Source organism: Oncorhynchus gorbuscha, linkage group LG09 (genome assembly GCF_021184085.1).
Source record: "Oncorhynchus gorbuscha isolate QuinsamMale2020 ecotype Even-year linkage group LG09, OgorEven_v1.0, whole genome shotgun sequence".
In the NCBI taxonomy this organism is placed as follows: Eukaryota; Metazoa; Chordata; class Actinopteri; order Salmoniformes; family Salmonidae; genus Oncorhynchus; species Oncorhynchus gorbuscha.
The window spans coordinates 34,430,972-34,447,173 of record NC_060181.1 but is presented as its reverse complement, the minus strand read 5'-3'; the positions used below and the strand labels follow the sequence as shown (position 1 = coordinate 34,447,173).

The following is a 16,202-nucleotide window of genomic DNA, read 5'->3' as shown; positions in this document are numbered from 1 at the left end:
ACAGTGGTGGTCAGGAGACCTAGAATAGAAATGGAAATACATTTTAGAGGGATTATAAACTTGTAATATGTCATGTAACATTGATATATAAGTGTTTTCGAGATTGAGTATTATACACGTTACATGGTGTTTGATAACTCACTGTCATAAATAAACATAGAAATGACAATCGTATGGTAACAAAAGCAGCATACCTGATACTTTTAAGACTTCCTGTAGAAAACCACTAGGGTGGTTGACATCTTCCTCTTTGTATACATACGTCACGTTTGCCGTGATTTCAGTGCCATCATCACTGTGGACGTAAAAATGGGTTTTGTGTGAGAGTTAAACATGTTCCTTTCATCCTGTTTAGCTGCACAAGCAGCAGCTAAATGAAATCTGCAGAAATTCTAAAGAGTGCAGTTGAGAAAGATGGGTTGGTTCAAGGTTATGACGTTGTACTTACATGAAGTTGGTGTTGGGAAATTGAAACTGTTTGCCGTCTGGTTCACTGAGCACCTTATGGAGCTAAAAGGGGACAAAACATCAAGTTGTCAATTACTATCATGACCTGAACATGACCATGGATGTATCTTATGTGTAGAAGTACAGTATCTTACTAGTCTGTTAATTGAATCCTGTATCTGGGTTTCGGTCTCATTGGTGAGTGTGAGTCTATTACTTAGAGACTCCTGCGTTACATTGGTTATTTTGAAACCAAGGTCGATGGCAAATGAAGTATCTGTAAGTTCTGTGAGCACACAAAAAATGGTCACTATAGCAACAGATCAAATGAAGTGCTACAATTTAGGAGTTTCAACAACATTAAAAAACATTCAAGAAGTATTTAGATAGCAGGAGCAGTTGAATGTTTACTTATTAAGAGATTATTTTATAGAGTGGAAAAAATGTCTTCATGAAGCCTAATTTGTTGAACTCACTGATATAAGTTGCATTCTGGAAGGTGGTTTGAGTGGTCGTGAATTGAGGAGACAATTGCTTCTTGACGGCACCAAGGACATCATCCTCAGTGGGGACTGGTGTTTTGACCTTGAATATCAGTTTAACAAAAACTCCAACTGTGCCGAATCTAAGAGAAAATAATAATACATGGAAAATTACATTTCCTAAAGAAAATGTGTGTACTTGCTAGCTTGTCTTAAAGTAATCATGGTTATAAAATAAGTTACAGGATTGGTAGTCACTGCAGTAGTAATGGTAGTGACTGGTTATAATTGGAAAAAGAAAGTTGATGGAAAGATTGATTGATGGATAGGATAGGAAAGGATAGCCTGAACATATGAAAGTTGGTTCGGTCTCTCTAGCTTGAACGGTTCAAGAGTTAATATTATTTTTGGTGGGTTATTATATGCTAATTTATACTCATTTAAATTGTTTTAGTTTAGAACGTTTAGAAAAATGTAAAATAATTAGAAAAAGTATGTAAGAAATCTAGTGGTCTTGCCTTCAGCAAGCACATTAATTATAATGGATTGGATTTATATTAAGCCTTTTGACCGATTGATGCACTCAAAGAGCTTTTCTAAAGAAAGGTTGACATTTTGGATGATTTTAATTAAAACATCAGTAGTTAACAACACAAGCATGGATATACATGGTTCATTGTTGCAAAGGTTCCTTGTTTGACAAAGTGTTAATTGAATTGATTGAAAACATTATAATAAATGATCTTGCTTACCTAGTTGTTGATGTCACTGAAGTCAAAAGGGTAGGAAGTGGTGTGGTGTTGGTAGTTGTTGTTGGGGCAACAGTGGTGGTCAGGAGACCTAGAATAGAAATGGAAATACATTTTAGAGGGATTATAAACTTGTAATATGTCATATAACATTGATATATAAGTGTTTTCGAGATTGAGTATTATACACGTTACATGGTGTTTGATAACTCACTGTCATAAATAAACATAGAAATGACAACCGTATGGTAACAAAGCAGCATACCTGAGACTTTTAAGACTTCCTGTAGAAAACCACTAGGGTGGTTGACATCTTCCTCTTTGTATACATACGTCACGTTTGCCGTGATTTCAGTGCCATCAACACTGTGGACGTAAAAATGGGATTTGTGTGAGAGTTAAACATGTTCCCTTCATCCTGTTTAGCTGTACAAGCAGCAGCTAAATGAAATCTGCAGAAATTCTAAAGAGTGCAGTTGAGAAAGATGGGTTGGTTCAAGGTTATGACGTTGTACTTACATGAAGTTGGCATTGGGAAATTTAAACTGTTTGCCATCTGGTTCACTGAGAACCTTTTGGAGCTAAAGGGGACAAAACATCAAGTTGTCAATTACTATCATGACCTGAACATGACCATGGATGTATCTTATGTGTAGAAGTACAGTATCTTACTAGTCTGTTAATTGAATCCTGTATCTGGGTTTCGGTCTCATTGGTGAGTGTGAGTCTATTACTTAGAGACTCCTGGGTTACATTGGTTATTTTGAAACCAAGGTCGATGGCAAATGAAGTATCTGTAAGTTCTGTGAGCACACAAAAAAATGGTCACTATAGCAACAGATCAAATTAAGTGCTACAATTTAGGAGTTTCAACAACATTAAAAAACATTCAAGAAGTATTTAGATAGCAGGAGCAGTTGAATGTTTACTTATTAAGAAATTATTTAATAGAGTGGAAAAAAATGTCTTCATGAAGCCTAATTTGTTGAACTCACTGATATAAGTTGCATTCTGGAAGGTGGTTTGAGTGGTCGTGAATTGAGGAGACAATTGCTTCTTGACGGCACCAAGGACATCATCCTCAGTGGGGACTGGTGTTTTGACCTTGAATATCAGTTTAACAAAAACCCAACTGTCGAATCTAAGAGAAAATAATAATACATGGAAAATTACATTTCCTAAAGAAAATGTGTGTACTTGCTAGCTTGTCTTAAAGTAATCATGGTTATAAAATAAGTTACAGGATTGGTAGTCACTGCAGTAGTAATGGTAGTGACTGGTTATAATTGGAAAAAGAAAGTTGATGGAAAGATTGATTGATGGATAGGATAGGAAAGGATAGCCTGAACATATGAAAGTTGGTTCGGTCTCTCTAGCTTGAACGGTTCAAGAGTTAATATTATTTTTGGTGGGTTATTATATGCTAATTTATACTCATTTAAATTGTTTTAGTTTAGAAAGTTTAGAAAATGTTAAAATAATTAGAAAAAGTATGTAAGAAATCTAGTGGTCTTGCCTTCAGCAAGCACATTAATTATAATGGATTGGATTTATATTAAGCCTTTTGACCGATTGATGCACTCAAAGAGCTTTTTAAAGAAAGGTTGACATTTTGGATGATTTTAATTAAAACATCAGTAGTTAACAACACAAGCATGGATATACATGGTTCATTGTTGCAAAGGTTCCTTGATTGACAAAGTGTTAATTGAATTGTATGAAATGATTATAATAAATGATCTTGCTTACCTAGTTGTTGATGTCACTGAAGTCAAAAGGGTAGGAAGTGGTGTGGTGTTGGTAGTTGTTGTTGGGGCAACAGTGGTGGTCAGGAGACCTAGAATAGAAATGGAAATACATTTTAGAGGGATTATAAACGTGTAATATGTCATATAACATTGATATATAAGTGTTTTCGAGATTGAGTCTTATACACGTTACATGGTGTTTGATAACTCACTGTCATAAATAAACATAGAAATGACAACCGTATGGTAACAAAGCAGCATACCTGAGACTTTTAAGACTTCCTGTAGAAAACCACTAGGGTGGTTGACATCTTCCTCTTTGTATACATACGTCACGTTTGCCGTGATTTCAGTGCCATCATCACTGTGGACGTAAAAATGGGTTTTGTGTGAGAGTTAAACATGTTCCTTTCATCCTGTTTAGCTGCACAAGCAGCAGCTAAATGAAATCTGCAGAAATTCTAAAGAGTGCAGTTGAGAAAGACGGGTTGGTTCAAGGTTATGACGTTGTACTTACATGAAGTTGGCATTGGGAAATTTAAACTGTTTGCCATCTGGTTCACTGAGAACCTTATGGAGCTAAAAGGGACAAAACATCAAGTTGTCAATTACTATCATGACCTGAACATGACCATGGATGTATCTTATGTGTAGAAGTACAGTATCTTACTAGTCTGTTAATTGAATCCTGTATCTGGGTTTCGGTCTCATTGGTGAGTGTGAGTCTATTACTTAGAGACTCCTGGGTTACATTGGTTATTTTGAAACCAAGGTCGATGGCAAATGAAGTATCTGTAAGTTCTGTGAGCACACAAAAAAATGGTCACTATAGCAACAGATCAAATTAGTGCTACAATTTAGGAGTTTCAACAACATTAAAAAACATTCAAGAAGTATTTAGATAGCAGGAGCAGTTGAATGTTTACTTATTAAGAGATTATTTAATAGAGTGGAAAAAAATGTCTTCATGAAGCCTAATTTGTTGAACTCACTGATATAAGTTGCATTCTGGAAGGTGGTTTGAGTGGTCGTGAATTGAGGAGACAATTGCTTCTTGACGGCACCAAGGACATCATCCTCAGTGGGGACTGGTGTTTTGACCTTGAATATCAGTTTAACAAAAACTCCAACTGTGCCGAATCTAAGAGAAAATAATAATACATGGAAAATTACATTTCCTAAAGAAAATGTGTGTACTTGCTAGCTTGTCTTAAAGTAATCATGGTTATAAAATAAGTTACAGGATTGGTAGTCACTGCAGTAGTAATGGTAGTGACTGGTTATAATTGGAAAAAGAAAGTTGATGGAAAGATTGATTGATGGATAGGATAGGAAAGGATAGCCTGAACATATGAAAGTTGGTTCGGTCTCTCTAGCTTGAACGGTTCAAGAGTTAATATTATTTTTGGTGGGTTATTATATGCTAATTTATACTCATTTAAATTGTTTTGGTTTAGAAAGTTTAGAAAATGTTAAAATAATTAGAAAAAGTATGTAAGAAATCTAGTGGTCTTGCCTTCAGCAAGCACATTAATTATAATGGATTGGATTTATATTAAGCCTTTTGACCGATTGATGCACTCAAAGAGCTTTTTAAAGAAAGGTTGACATTTTGGATGATTTTAATTAAAACATCAGTAGTTAACAACACAAGCATGGATATACATGGTTCATTGTTGCAAAGGTTCCTTGATTGACAAAGTGTTAATTGAATTGATTGAAAACATTATAATAAATGATCTTGCTTACCTAGTTGTTGATGTCACTGAAGTCAAAAGGGTAGGAAGTGGAGTGGTGTTGGTAGTTGTTGTTGGGGCAACAGTGGTGGTTAGGAGACCTAGAATAGAAATGGAAATACATTTTAGAGGATTATAAACGTGTAATATGTCATATAACATTGATATATAAGTGTTTTCGAGATTGAGTCTTATACACGTTACATGGTGTTTGATAACTCACTGTCATAAATAAACATAGAAATGACAACCGTATGGTAACAAAGCAGCATACCTGAGACTTTTAAGACTTCCTGTAGAAAACCACTAGGGTGGTTGACATCTTCCTCTTTGTAAACATACGTCACGTTTGCCGTGATTTCAGTGCCATCATCACTGTGGACGTAAAAATGGGTTTTGTGTGAGAGTTAAACATGTTCCTTTCATCCTGTTTAGCTGTACAAGCAGCAGCTAAAAGAAATCTGCAGAAATTCTAAAGAGTGCAGTTGAGAAAGACAGGTTGGTTCAAGGTTATGACGTTGTACTTACATGAGGTTGGCATTGGGAAATTTAAACTGTTTGCCATCTGGTTCACTGAGAACCTTTTGGAGCTAAAAGGGGACAAAACATCAAGTTGTCAATTAATATCATGACCTGAACATGACCATGGATGTATCTTATGTGTAGAAGTACAGTATCTTACTAGTCTGTTAATTGAATCCTGTATCTGGGTTTCGGTCTCATTGGTGAGTGTGAGTCTATTACTTAGAGACTCCTGGGTTACATTGGTTATTTTGAAACCAAGGTCGATGGCAAATGAAGTATCTGTAAGTTCTGTGAGCACACAAAAAATGGTCACTATAGCAACAGATCAAATTAACTGCTACAATTTAGGAGTTTCAACAACATTAAAAAACATTCAAGAAGTATTTAGATAGCAGGAGCAGTTGAATGTTTACTTATTAAGAGATTATTTAATAGAGTGGAAAAAAATGTCTTCATGAAGCCTAATTTGTTGAACTCACTGATATAAGTTGCATTCTGGAAGGTGGTTTGAGTGGTCGTGAATTGAGGAGACAATTGCTTCTTGACGGCACCAAGGACATCATCCTCAGTGGGGACTGGTGTTTTGACCTTGAATATCAGTTTAACAAAAACCCAACTGTGCCGAATCTAAGAGAAAATAATAATACATGGAAAATTACATTTCCTAAAGAAAATGTGTGTACTTGCTAGCTTGTCTTAAAGTAATCATGGTTATAAAATAAGTTACAGGATTGGTAGTCACTGCAGTAGTAATGGTAGTGACTGGTTATAATTGGAAAAAGAAAGTTGATGGAAAGATTGATTGATGGATAGGATAGGAAAGGATAGCCTGAACATATGAAAGTTGGTTCGGTCTCTCTAGCTTGAACGGTTCAAGAGTTAATATTATTTTTGGTGGGTTATTATATGCTAATTTATACTCATTTAAATTGTTTTAGTTTAGAACGTTTAGAAAAATGTAAAATAATTAGAAAAAGTATGTAAGAAATCTAGTGGTCTTGCCTTCAGCAAGCACATTAATTATAATGGATTGGATTTATATTAAGCCTTTTGACCGATTGATGCACTCAAAGAGCTTTTTAAAGAAAGGTTGACATTTTGGATGATTTTAATTAAAACATCAGTAGTTAACAACACAAGCATGGATATACATGGTTCATTGTTGCAAAGGTTCCTTGTTTGACAAAGTGTTAATTGAATTGATTGAAAACATTATAATAAATGATCTTGCTTACCTAGTTGTTGATGTCACTGAAGTCAAAAGGGTAGGAAGTGGTGTGGTGTTGGTAGTTGTTGTTGGGGCAACAGTGGTGGTCAGGAGACCTAGAATAGAAATGGAAATACATTTTAGAGGGATTATAAACTTGTAATATGTCATGTAACATTGATATATAAGTGTTTTCGAGATTGAGTATTATACACGTTACATGGTGTTTGATAACTCACTGTCATAAATAAACATAGAAATGACAACCGTATGGTAACAAAAGCAGCATACCTGAGACTTTTAAGAGTTCCTGTAGAAAACCACTAGGGTGGTTGACATCTTCCTCTTTGTATACATACGTCACGTTTGCCTGATTTCAGTGCCATCATCACTGTGGACGTAAAAATGGGTTTTGTGTGAGAGTTAAACATGTTCCTTTCATCCTGTTTAGCTGCACAAGCAGCAGCTAAATGAAATCTGCAGAAATTCTAAAGAGTGCAGTTGAGAAAGATGGGTTGGTTCAAGGTTATGACGTTGTACTTACATGAAGTTGGTGTTGGGAAATTGAAACTGTTTGCCGTCTGGTTCACTGAGAACCTTATGGAGCTAAAAGGGGACAAAACATCAAGTTGTCAATTAATATCATGACCTGAACATGACCATGGATGTATCTTATGTGTAGAAGTACAGTATCTTACTAGTCTGTTAATTGAATCCTGTATCTGGGTTTCGGTCTCATTGGTGAGTGTGAGTCTATTACTTAGAGACTCCTGGGTTACATTGGTTATTTTGAAACCAAGGTCGATGGCAAATGAAGTATCTGTAAGTTCTGTGAGCACACAAAAAATGGTCACTATAGCAACAGATCAAATTAACTGCTACAATTTAGGAGTTTCAACAACATTAAAAAACATTCAAGAAGTATTTAGATAGCAGGAGCAGTTGAATGTTTACTTATTAAGAGATTATTTTATAGAGTGGAAAAAATGTCTTCATGAAGCCTAATTTGTTGAACTCACTGATATAAGTTGCATTCTGGAAGGTGGTTTGAGTGGTCGTGAATTGAGGAGACAATTGCTTCTTGACGGCACCAAGGACATCATCCTCAGTGGGGACTGGTGTTTTGACCTTGAATATCAGTTTAACAAAAACTCCAACTGTGCCGAATCTAAGAGAAAATAATAATACATGGAAAATTACATTTCCTAAAGAAAATGTGTGTACTTGCTAGCTTGTCTTAAAGTAATCATGGTTATAAAATAAGTTACAGGATTGGTAGTCACTGCAGTAGTAATGGTAGTGACTGGTTATAATTGGAAAAAGAAAGTTGATGGAAAGATTGATTGATGGATAGGATAGGAAAGGATAGCCTGAACATATGAAAGTTGGTTCGGTCTCTCTAGCTTGAACGGTTCAAGAGTTAATATTATTTTTGGTGGGTTATTATATGCTAATTTATACTCATTTAAATTGTTTTAGTTTAGAACGTTTAGAAAAATGAAAATAATTAGAAAAAGTATGTAAGAAATCTAGTGGTCTTGCCTTCAGCAAGCACATTAATTATAATGGATTGGATTTATATTAAGCCTTTTGACCGATTGATGCACTCAAAGAGCTTTTCTAAAGAAAGGTTGACATTTTGGATGATTTTAATTAAAACATCAGTAGTTAACGACACAAGCATGGATATACATGGTTCATTGTTGCAAAGGTTCCTTGTTTGACAAAGTGTTAATTGAATTGATTGAAAACATTATAATAAATGATCTTGCTTACCTAGTTGTTGATGTCACTGAAGTCAAAAGGGTAGGAAGTGGAGTGGTGTTGGTAGTTGTTGTTGGGGCAACAGTGGTGGTCAGGAGACCTAGAATAGAAATGGAAATACATTTTAGAGGGATTATAAGCTTGTAATATGTCATGTAACATTGATATATAAGTGTTTTCGAGATTGAGTATTATACACGTTACATGGTGTTTGATAACTCACTGTCATAAATAAACATAGAAATGACAACCGTATGGTAACAAAAGCAGCATACCTGAGACTTTTAAGACTTCCTGTAGAAAACCACTAGGGTGGTTGACATCTTCCTCTTTGTATACATACGTCACGTTTGCCGTGATTTCAGTGCCATCATCACTGTGGACGTAAAAATGGTTTTGTGTGAGAGTTAAACATGTTCCTTTCATCCTGTTTAGCTGCACAAGCAGCAGCTAAATGAAATCTGCAGAAATTCTAAAGAGTGCAGTTGAGAAAGACGGGTTGGTTCAAGGTTATGACGTTGTACTTACATGAAGTTGGCGTTGGGAAATTGAAACTGTTTGCCGTCTGGTTCACTGAGCACCTTATGGAGCTAAAAGGGGACAAAACATCAAGTTGTCAATTACTATCATGACCTGAACATGACCATGGATGTATCTTATGTGTAGAAGTACAGTATCTTACTAGTCTGTTAATTGAATCCTGTATCTGGGTTTCGGTCTCATTGGTGAGTGTGAGTCTATTACTTAGAGACTCCTGCGTTACATTGGTTATTTTGAAACCAAGGTCGATGGCAAATGAAGTATCTGTAAGTTCTGTGAGCACACAAAAAAATGGTCACTATAGCAACAGATCAAATGAAGTGCTACAATTTAGGAGTTTCAACAACATTAAAAAACATTCAAGAAGTATTTAGATAGCAGGAGCAGTTGAATGTTTACTTATTAAGAGATTATTTTATAGAGTGGAAAAAAATGTCTTCATGAAGCCTAATTTGTTGAACTCACTGATATAAGTTGCATTCTGGAAGGTGGTTTGAGTGGTCGTGAATTGAGGAGACAATTGCTTCTTGACGGCACCAAGGACATCATCCTCAGTGGGGACTGGTGTTTTGACCTTGAATATCAGTTTAACAAAAACTCCCACTGTGCCGAATCTAAGAGAAAATAATATTACATGGAAAATTACATTTCCTAAAGAAAATGTGTGTACTTGCTAGCTTGTCTTAAAGTAATCATGGTTGTAAAATAAGTTACAGGATTGGTAGTCACTGCAGTAGTAATGGTATTGACTGGTTATAATTGGAAAAAGAAAGTTGATGGACAGATTGATTGATGGATAGGATAGGAAAGGATAGCCTGAACATATGAAAGTTGGTTCGGTCTCTCTAGCTTGACCGGTTCAAGAGTTTATATTATTTTTGGTGGGTTATTATACGCTAAATAATATTAATATAACGACACAAGCATGGATATACAAGAATATACACAAAATACACTAAATTATCTTGCATACCTAGTTGTTGATGTCATAGAAGTTGAGATATAAGTTGAAGTTCTGGTTGTCGATGTAGGAAGTACAATTATGTTTGTACTTGTAGGTGATGCAGTTGTAGTCCTTGTTGTAGGATGAGAACTACCAGTTGTGGTGGTGGTTGTAGGACCTGCAGAATTAATTGATATAATAGTGGTCGTAGTTGTTGTAGAAGGTGCTGCACTGGTTGTAGTGGTAGGTTCTGCAGTCTTAGGAGCTGCAGTTGATGTTGTTTTAGAAGATGCTGCAGTCGGCGTGGTCGTAAGAACAGCAGTTGTTGTAGTAGGAGCTGCAGTGGTTGTCGTAGACGCAGCTACTGTGGTTGACGTAGAAACTGCAGTTATTGTAGCAGGAGCTGTAGTTGTGATTGTTGTAGAAAGTACAGCAGGTGGAGTGGTCGTGGGAGCTACAGGAACTGCAGGTGTTGTAGTAGGTGCTGTTGTTGTGGCTGTCGTAGGAGCTGAAGTTGTAGATGTTGAAGAAAGTGCTGCAGTCACTGTGGTCGTTAGAACAGCAGTTGTTGTAGTAGGAGCTACACTGGTTGTTGTAGTAGGTTGTGGAGTTGCAGTGGTCGTAGGAGCAGCAGTTATTGTAGTTAGGGCTGCAGTGGCTGTCGTAGATGCTAAAGCTGTTGTAGGAGCTGCAGTTGTCGTGGGAGCTACAGTTGTTGTTGCAGTTTTGGTTGTCGTAGGCACTGAAGTTGTAGATGTTGTAGAAGGTTCTGCAGTTACTGTGGTTATAAGAATAGCAGTTGTTGTAGCAGGAGATGTAGTTGTGGTTGTTGTAGTAAGTACAGCAGGTGGAGTGGTCATGGGAGCTACAGTCGTAGAAACTGCAGGTGTTGTAGTAGGTGCTGTTGTTGTGATTGTCATAGGAGCTGAAGTGGTCGTTGTTGTAGAAGGGGTTGCAGTCGTCATGGTAATTAGAACAGCAGTTGTTGTAGTAGGAGCTGCACTGGTTGTTGTAGTAGGTTCTGGAGTTGCAGTGATCGTAGGAGCAGCAGTTGTTGTAGTTAGGGCTGCAGTGGTCGCAGATGCTAAAGCTGTTGAAGGAGCTGCAGTTGTAGTGGGTGCTACAGTTGTTGTAGGTGCTGTTGTTGTCGTAGGAGCTGAAGTTGAGGTTGTTGTAGATGGTGCTGTAGTCGTTATTGTCGTAAGACCAGCAGTTGTTGTAGAAGGAGATGGACTTGTTGTCGTAGTAGGTTGTGGAGTTGCAGTTGGCGTGGGAGCTACAGTTGTTGTAGTTGCTGTTGTGGTTGTCGTAGGAGCTGAAGATGTAGTTGTTGTAGTTAGAGCTGCAGTGGTTGTCGTAGAGGCAGCTGCTGTGGTTGAAGTAGATGATAAAGTTGTTGTAGGAGCTGCAGTTGTCTTGGGAACTACAGTTGTTGTAGGTGTTGCTGTTGTGGTTGTCGTAGGCGCTGAAGTTGTAGTTGTTGTAGAAGGTGCTGCAGTCACTGTGGTCGTTAGAACAGCAGTTGTTGTAGTAGGAGCTGCACTGGTTGTCGTAATAGGTTCTGGAGTTGCAGTGGTCATAGGAACAGCAGTTGTTGTAGTTAGAGCTGCAGTGGTTGTCGTAGAGGCAGCTGCTGTGGTTGAAGTGGACGCTAAAGTTGTTGTAGGAGCTGCAGTTGTCGTAGGAGCTACAGTTGTTGTAGTTGCTGTTGTTGTTGTTGTCGTAGGAGCTGAAGCTGTAGTTGTTGTAGCAGGAGCTGCAGTGATTGTCGTAATAGGTTCTGGAGTTGTAGTGGTCGTTTGAGCAGCAGTTGTTGTAGTTAAAGCTGCAGTGGTTGTCGTAGAGGCAGCTGCTGTGGTTGAAGTAGATGATAAAGTTGTTGTAGGAGCTGCAGTTGTCGTGGGAACTACAGTTGTTGTAGGTGTTGCTGTTGTGGTTGTCGTAGGCGCTGAAGTTGTAGTTGTTGTAGAAGGTGCTGCAGTCACTGTGGTCGTTAGAACAGCAGTTGTTGTAGTAGGAGCTGCACTGGTTGTTGTAATAGGTTCTGGAGTTGCAGTGGTCGTAGGAACAGCAGTTGTAGTTAGAGCTGCAGTGGTTGTCGTAGAGGCAGCTGCTGTGGTTAAAGTGGACGCTAAAGTTGTTGTAGGAGCTACAGTTGTTGTAGTTGCTGTTGTTGTGGTTGTCGTAGGAGCTGAAGTTGTAGTTGTAGCAGGAGCTGCAGTGTTTGTCGTAATAGGCTCTGGAGTTGTAGTGGTCGTTTGAGCAGCAGTTGTTGTAGTTAGAGCTGCAGTGGTTGTCGTAGAGGCAGCTGCTGTGGTTGAAGTGGACGCTAAAGTTGTTGTAGGAGCTGCAGTTGTCGTAGGAGCTATAGTTGTTGTAGTTGCTGTTGTTGGTGTTGTCGTAGGAGCTGAAGTTGTAGTTGTTGTAGCAGGAGCTGCAGTGGTTGTCGTAATAGGTTCTGGAGTTGTAGTGGTCGTTTGAGCCACAGTTATTGTAGTTAGAGCTGCAGTGGTTGTCGTAGAGGCAGCTGCTGTGGTTGAAGTGGACGCTAAAGTTGTTGTAGGAGCTGCAGTTGTTGTAGGAGCTACAGTTGTTGTAGTTGTTGTTGTTGTTGTTGTCGTAGGAGCTGAAGTTGTAGTTGTTGTAGCAGGAGCTGCAGTGGTTGTCGTAATAGGTTCTGGAGTTGTAGTGGCCGTTTGAGCCGCAGTTATTGTAGTTAGAGCTGCAGTGGTTGTCGTAGAGGCAGCTGCTGTGGTTGAAGTGGACGCTAAAGTTGTTGTAGGAGCTATAGTTGTTGTAGTTGCTGTTGTTGTGGTTGTCGTAGGAGCTGAAGTTGTAGTTGTTGTAGCAGGAGCTGCAGTGGTTGTCGTAATAGGCTCTGGAGTTGTAGTGGTCGTTTGAGCAGCAGTTGTTGTAGTTAGAGCTGCAGTGGTTGTCGTAGAGGCAGCTGCTGTGGTTGAAGTGGATGCTAAAGTTGTTGTAGGAGCTGCAGTTGTCGTAGGAGCTATAGTTGTTGTAGTTGCTGTTGTTGGTGTTGTCGTAGGAGCTGAAGTTGTAGTTGTTGTAGCAGGAGCTGCAGTGGTTGTCGTAATAGGTTCTGGAGTTGTAGTGGCCGTTTGAGCCGCAGTTATTGTAGTTAGAGCTGCAGTGGTTGTCGTAGAGGCAGCTGCTGTGGTTGAAGTGGACGCTAAAGTTGTTGTAGGAGCTATAGTTGTTGTAGTTGCTGTTGTTGTGGTTGTCGTAGGAGCTGAAGTTGTAGCAGGAGCTGCAGTGGTTGTCGTAATAGGCTCTGGAGTTGTAGTGGTCGTTTGAGCAGCAGTTGTTGTAGTTAGAGCTGCAGTGGTTGTCGTAGAGGCAGCTGCTGTGGTTGAAGTGGAGATGCTAAAGTTGTTGTAGGAGCTGCAGTTGTCGTAGGAGCTATAGTTGTTGTAGTTGCTGTTGTTGGTGTTGTCGTAGGAGCTGAAGTTGTAGTTGTTGTAGCAGGAGCTGCAGTGGTTGTCGTAATAGGTTCTGGAGTTGTAGTGGTCGTTTGAGCCGCAGTTATTGTAGTTAGAGCTGCAGTGGTTGTCGTAGAGGCAGCTTCTGTGGTTGAAGTGGACGCTAAAGTTGTTGTAGGAGCTGCAGTTGTTGTAGGAGCTACAGTTGTTGTAGTTGCTGTTGTTGTTGTCGTAGGAGCTGAAGTTGTAGTTGTTGTAGCAGGAGCTGCAGTGGTTGTCGTAATAGGCTCTGGAGTTGTAGTGGTCGTTTGAGCAGCAGTTGTTGTAGTTAGAGCTGCAGTGGTTGTCGTAGAGGCAGCTGCTGTGGTTGAAGTGGATGCTAAAGTTGTTGTAGGAGCTGCAGTTGTCGTAGGAGCTACAGTTGTTGTAGTTGCTGTTGTTGGTGTTGTCGTAGGAGCTGAAGTTGTAGTTGTTGTAGCAGGAGCTGCAGTGGTTGTCGTAATAGGTTCTGGAGTTGTAGTGGTCGTTTGAGCAGCAGTTGTTGTAGTTAGAGCTGCAGTGGTTGTCGTAGAGGCAGCTGCAGTGGTTGAAGTAGATGATAAAGTTGTTGTTGGAGCTGCAGTTGGCGTGGGAGCTACAGTTGTTGTAGGTGTAGCTGTTGTGGTTGTCGTAGGAGTTGAAGTTGTAGTTGTAGCAGGAGCTGCAGTGGTTGTCGTAATAGGCTCTGGAGTTGTAGTGGTCGTTTGAGCAGCAGTTGTTGTAGTTAGAGCTGCAGTGGTTGTCGTAGAGGCAGCTGCTGTGGTTGAAGTAGATGATAAAGTTGTTGTAGGAGCTGCAGTTGTCGTGGGAACTACAGTTGTTGTAGGTGTTGCTGTTGTGGTTGTCGTAGGCGCTGAAGTTGTAGTTGTTGTAGAAGGTGCTGCAGTCACTGTGGTCGTTAGAACAGCAGTTGTTGTAGTAGGAGCTGCACTGGTTGTCGTAATAGGTTCTGGAGTTGTAGTGGTCGTTTGAGCAGCAGTTGTTGTAGTTAGAGCTGCAGTGGTTGTCGTAGAGGCAGCTGCTGTGGTTGAAGTGGACGCTAAAGTTGTTGTAGGAGCTGCAGTTGTTGTAGGAGCTACAGTTGTTGTAGTTGTTGTTGTTGTTGTTGTCGTAGGAGCTGAAGTTGTAGTTGTTGTAGCAGGAGCTGCAGTGGTTGTCGTAATAGGTTCTGGAGTTGTAGTGGCCGTTTGAGCCGCAGTTATTGTAGTTAGAGCTGCAGTGGTTGTCGTAGAGGCAGCTGCTGTGGTTGAAGTGGACGCTAAAGTTGTTGTAGGAGCTATAGTTGTTGTAGTTGCTGTTGTTGTGGTTGTCGTAGGAGCTGAAGTTGTAGTTGTTGTAGCAGGAGCTGCAGTGGTTGTCGTAATAGGCTCTGGAGTTGTAGTGGTCGTTTGAGCAGCAGTTGTTGTAGTTAGAGCTGCAGTGGTTGTCGTAGAGGCAGCTGCTGTGGTTGAAGTGGATGCTAAAGTTGTTGTAGGAGCTGCAGTTGTCGTAGGAGCTATAGTTGTTGTAGTTGCTGTTGTTGGTGTTGTCGTAGGAGCTGAAGTTGTAGTTGTTGTAGCAGGAGCTGCAGTGGTTGTCGTAATAGGTTCTGGAGTTGTAGTGGCCGTTTGAGCCGCAGTTATTGTAGTTAGAGCTGCAGTGGTTGTCGTAGAGGCAGCTGCTGTGGTTGAAGTGGACGCTAAAGTTGTTGTAGGAGCTATAGTTGTTGTAGTTGCTGTTGTTGTGGTTGTCGTAGGAGCTGAAGTTGTAGCAGGAGCTGCAGTGGTTGTCGTAATAGGCTCTGGAGTTGTAGTGGTCGTTTGAGCAGCAGTTGTTGTAGTTAGAGCTGCAGTGGTTGTCGTAGAGGCAGCTGCTGTGGTTGAAGTGGACGCTAAAGTTGTTGTAGGAGCTGCAGTTGTCGTAGGAGCTATAGTTGTTGTAGTTGCTGTTGTTGGTGTTGTCGTAGGAGCTGAAGTTGTAGTTGTTGTAGCAGGAGCTGCAGTGGTTGTCGTAATAGGTTCTGGAGTTGTAGTGGTCGTTTGAGCCGCAGTTATTGTAGTTAGAGCTGCAGTGGTTGTCGTAGAGGCAGCTTCTGTGGTTGAAGTGGACGCTAAAGTTGTTGTAGGAGCTGCAGTTGTTGTAGGAGCTACAGTTGTTGTAGTTGCTGTTGTTGTTGTCGTAGGAGCTGAAGTTGTAGTTGTTGTAGCAGGAGCTGCAGTGGTTGTCGTAATAGGCTCTGGAGTTGTAGTGGTCGTTTGAGCAGCAGTTGTTGTAGTTAGAGCTGCAGTGGTTGTCGTAGAGGCAGCTGCTGTGGTTGAAGTGGATGCTAAAGTTGTTGTAGGAGCTGCAGTTGTCGTAGGAGCTACAGTTGTTGTAGTTGCTGTTGTTGGTGTTGTCGTAGGAGCTGAAGTTGTAGTTGTTGTAGCAGGAGCTGCAGTGGTTGTCGTAATAGGTTCTGGAGTTGTAGTGGTCGTTTGAGCAGCAGTTGTTGTAGTTAGAGCTGCAGTGGTTGTCGTAGAGGCAGCTGCAGTGGTTGAAGTAGATGATAAAGTTGTTGTTGGAGCTGCAGTTGGCGTGGGAGCTACAGTTGTTGTAGGTGTAGCTGT

The 16,202-nt window shown here is 39.9% G+C and overlaps 2 protein-coding genes and 4 long non-coding RNA genes across 6 annotated transcripts; all 6 read right to left on the bottom strand.

The window, feature by feature from the left end:
• Positions 1-2,202: 2,202 nt before the first annotated feature.
• On the bottom strand, positions 2,203-2,685 carry LOC124043447. The gene is made up of 3 exons (XR_006840317.1): positions 2,674-2,685; positions 2,351-2,481; positions 2,203-2,259 (listed from the first exon to the last, which is right to left on the bottom strand). It is a non-coding gene; the product is annotated as an uncharacterized LOC124043447 (long non-coding RNA).
• Positions 2,686-3,415: 730 nt separating this feature from the next.
• On the bottom strand, positions 3,416-3,964 carry LOC124043443. The gene is made up of 3 exons (XR_006840314.1): positions 3,944-3,964; positions 3,690-3,790; positions 3,416-3,515 (listed from the first exon to the last, which is right to left on the bottom strand). It is a non-coding gene; the product is annotated as an uncharacterized LOC124043443 (long non-coding RNA).
• A 126-nt stretch (positions 3,965-4,090) lies between these two features.
• LOC124043442 lies at positions 4,091-5,532 on the bottom strand. Its single transcript, XR_006840313.1, has 4 exons — positions 5,437-5,532; positions 5,176-5,263; positions 4,419-4,567; positions 4,091-4,227 (listed from the first exon to the last, which is right to left on the bottom strand). It is a non-coding gene; the product is annotated as an uncharacterized LOC124043442 (long non-coding RNA).
• Positions 5,533-5,690: 158 nt separating this feature from the next.
• LOC124043445 lies at positions 5,691-6,301 on the bottom strand. Its single transcript, XR_006840315.1, has 3 exons — positions 6,167-6,301; positions 5,845-5,975; positions 5,691-5,752 (listed from the first exon to the last, which is right to left on the bottom strand). It is a non-coding gene; the product is annotated as an uncharacterized LOC124043445 (long non-coding RNA).
• Positions 6,302-6,922: 621 nt separating this feature from the next.
• Positions 6,923-10,297, bottom strand: LOC124044361. The gene is made up of 10 exons (XM_046364014.1): positions 10,172-10,297; positions 9,664-9,812; positions 9,341-9,471; positions 9,187-9,248; positions 8,934-9,034; positions 8,671-8,758; positions 7,914-8,062; positions 7,593-7,723; positions 7,439-7,500; positions 6,923-7,010 (listed from the first exon to the last, which is right to left on the bottom strand). Exons 1-10 carry the CDS (start codon positions 10,186-10,188, stop codon positions 6,923-6,925), a joined length of 978 nt encoding a protein of 325 aa, XP_046219970.1. The 5' UTR covers positions 10,189-10,297.
• A 126-nt stretch (positions 10,298-10,423) lies between these two features.
• On the bottom strand, positions 10,424-15,167 carry LOC124044359 (mucin-5AC-like; the record flags this gene model as incomplete). The annotated part of the gene is made up of 6 exons (XM_046364013.1): positions 10,424-10,523; positions 12,272-12,378; positions 12,730-13,017; positions 14,217-14,755; positions 14,879-15,006; positions 15,103-15,167. Coding segments are annotated over 6 exons (1,227 nt in total), but the record flags the coding sequence as incomplete, so codon positions are not given.
• Between the last annotated feature and the right edge of the window lie 1,035 nt (positions 15,168-16,202).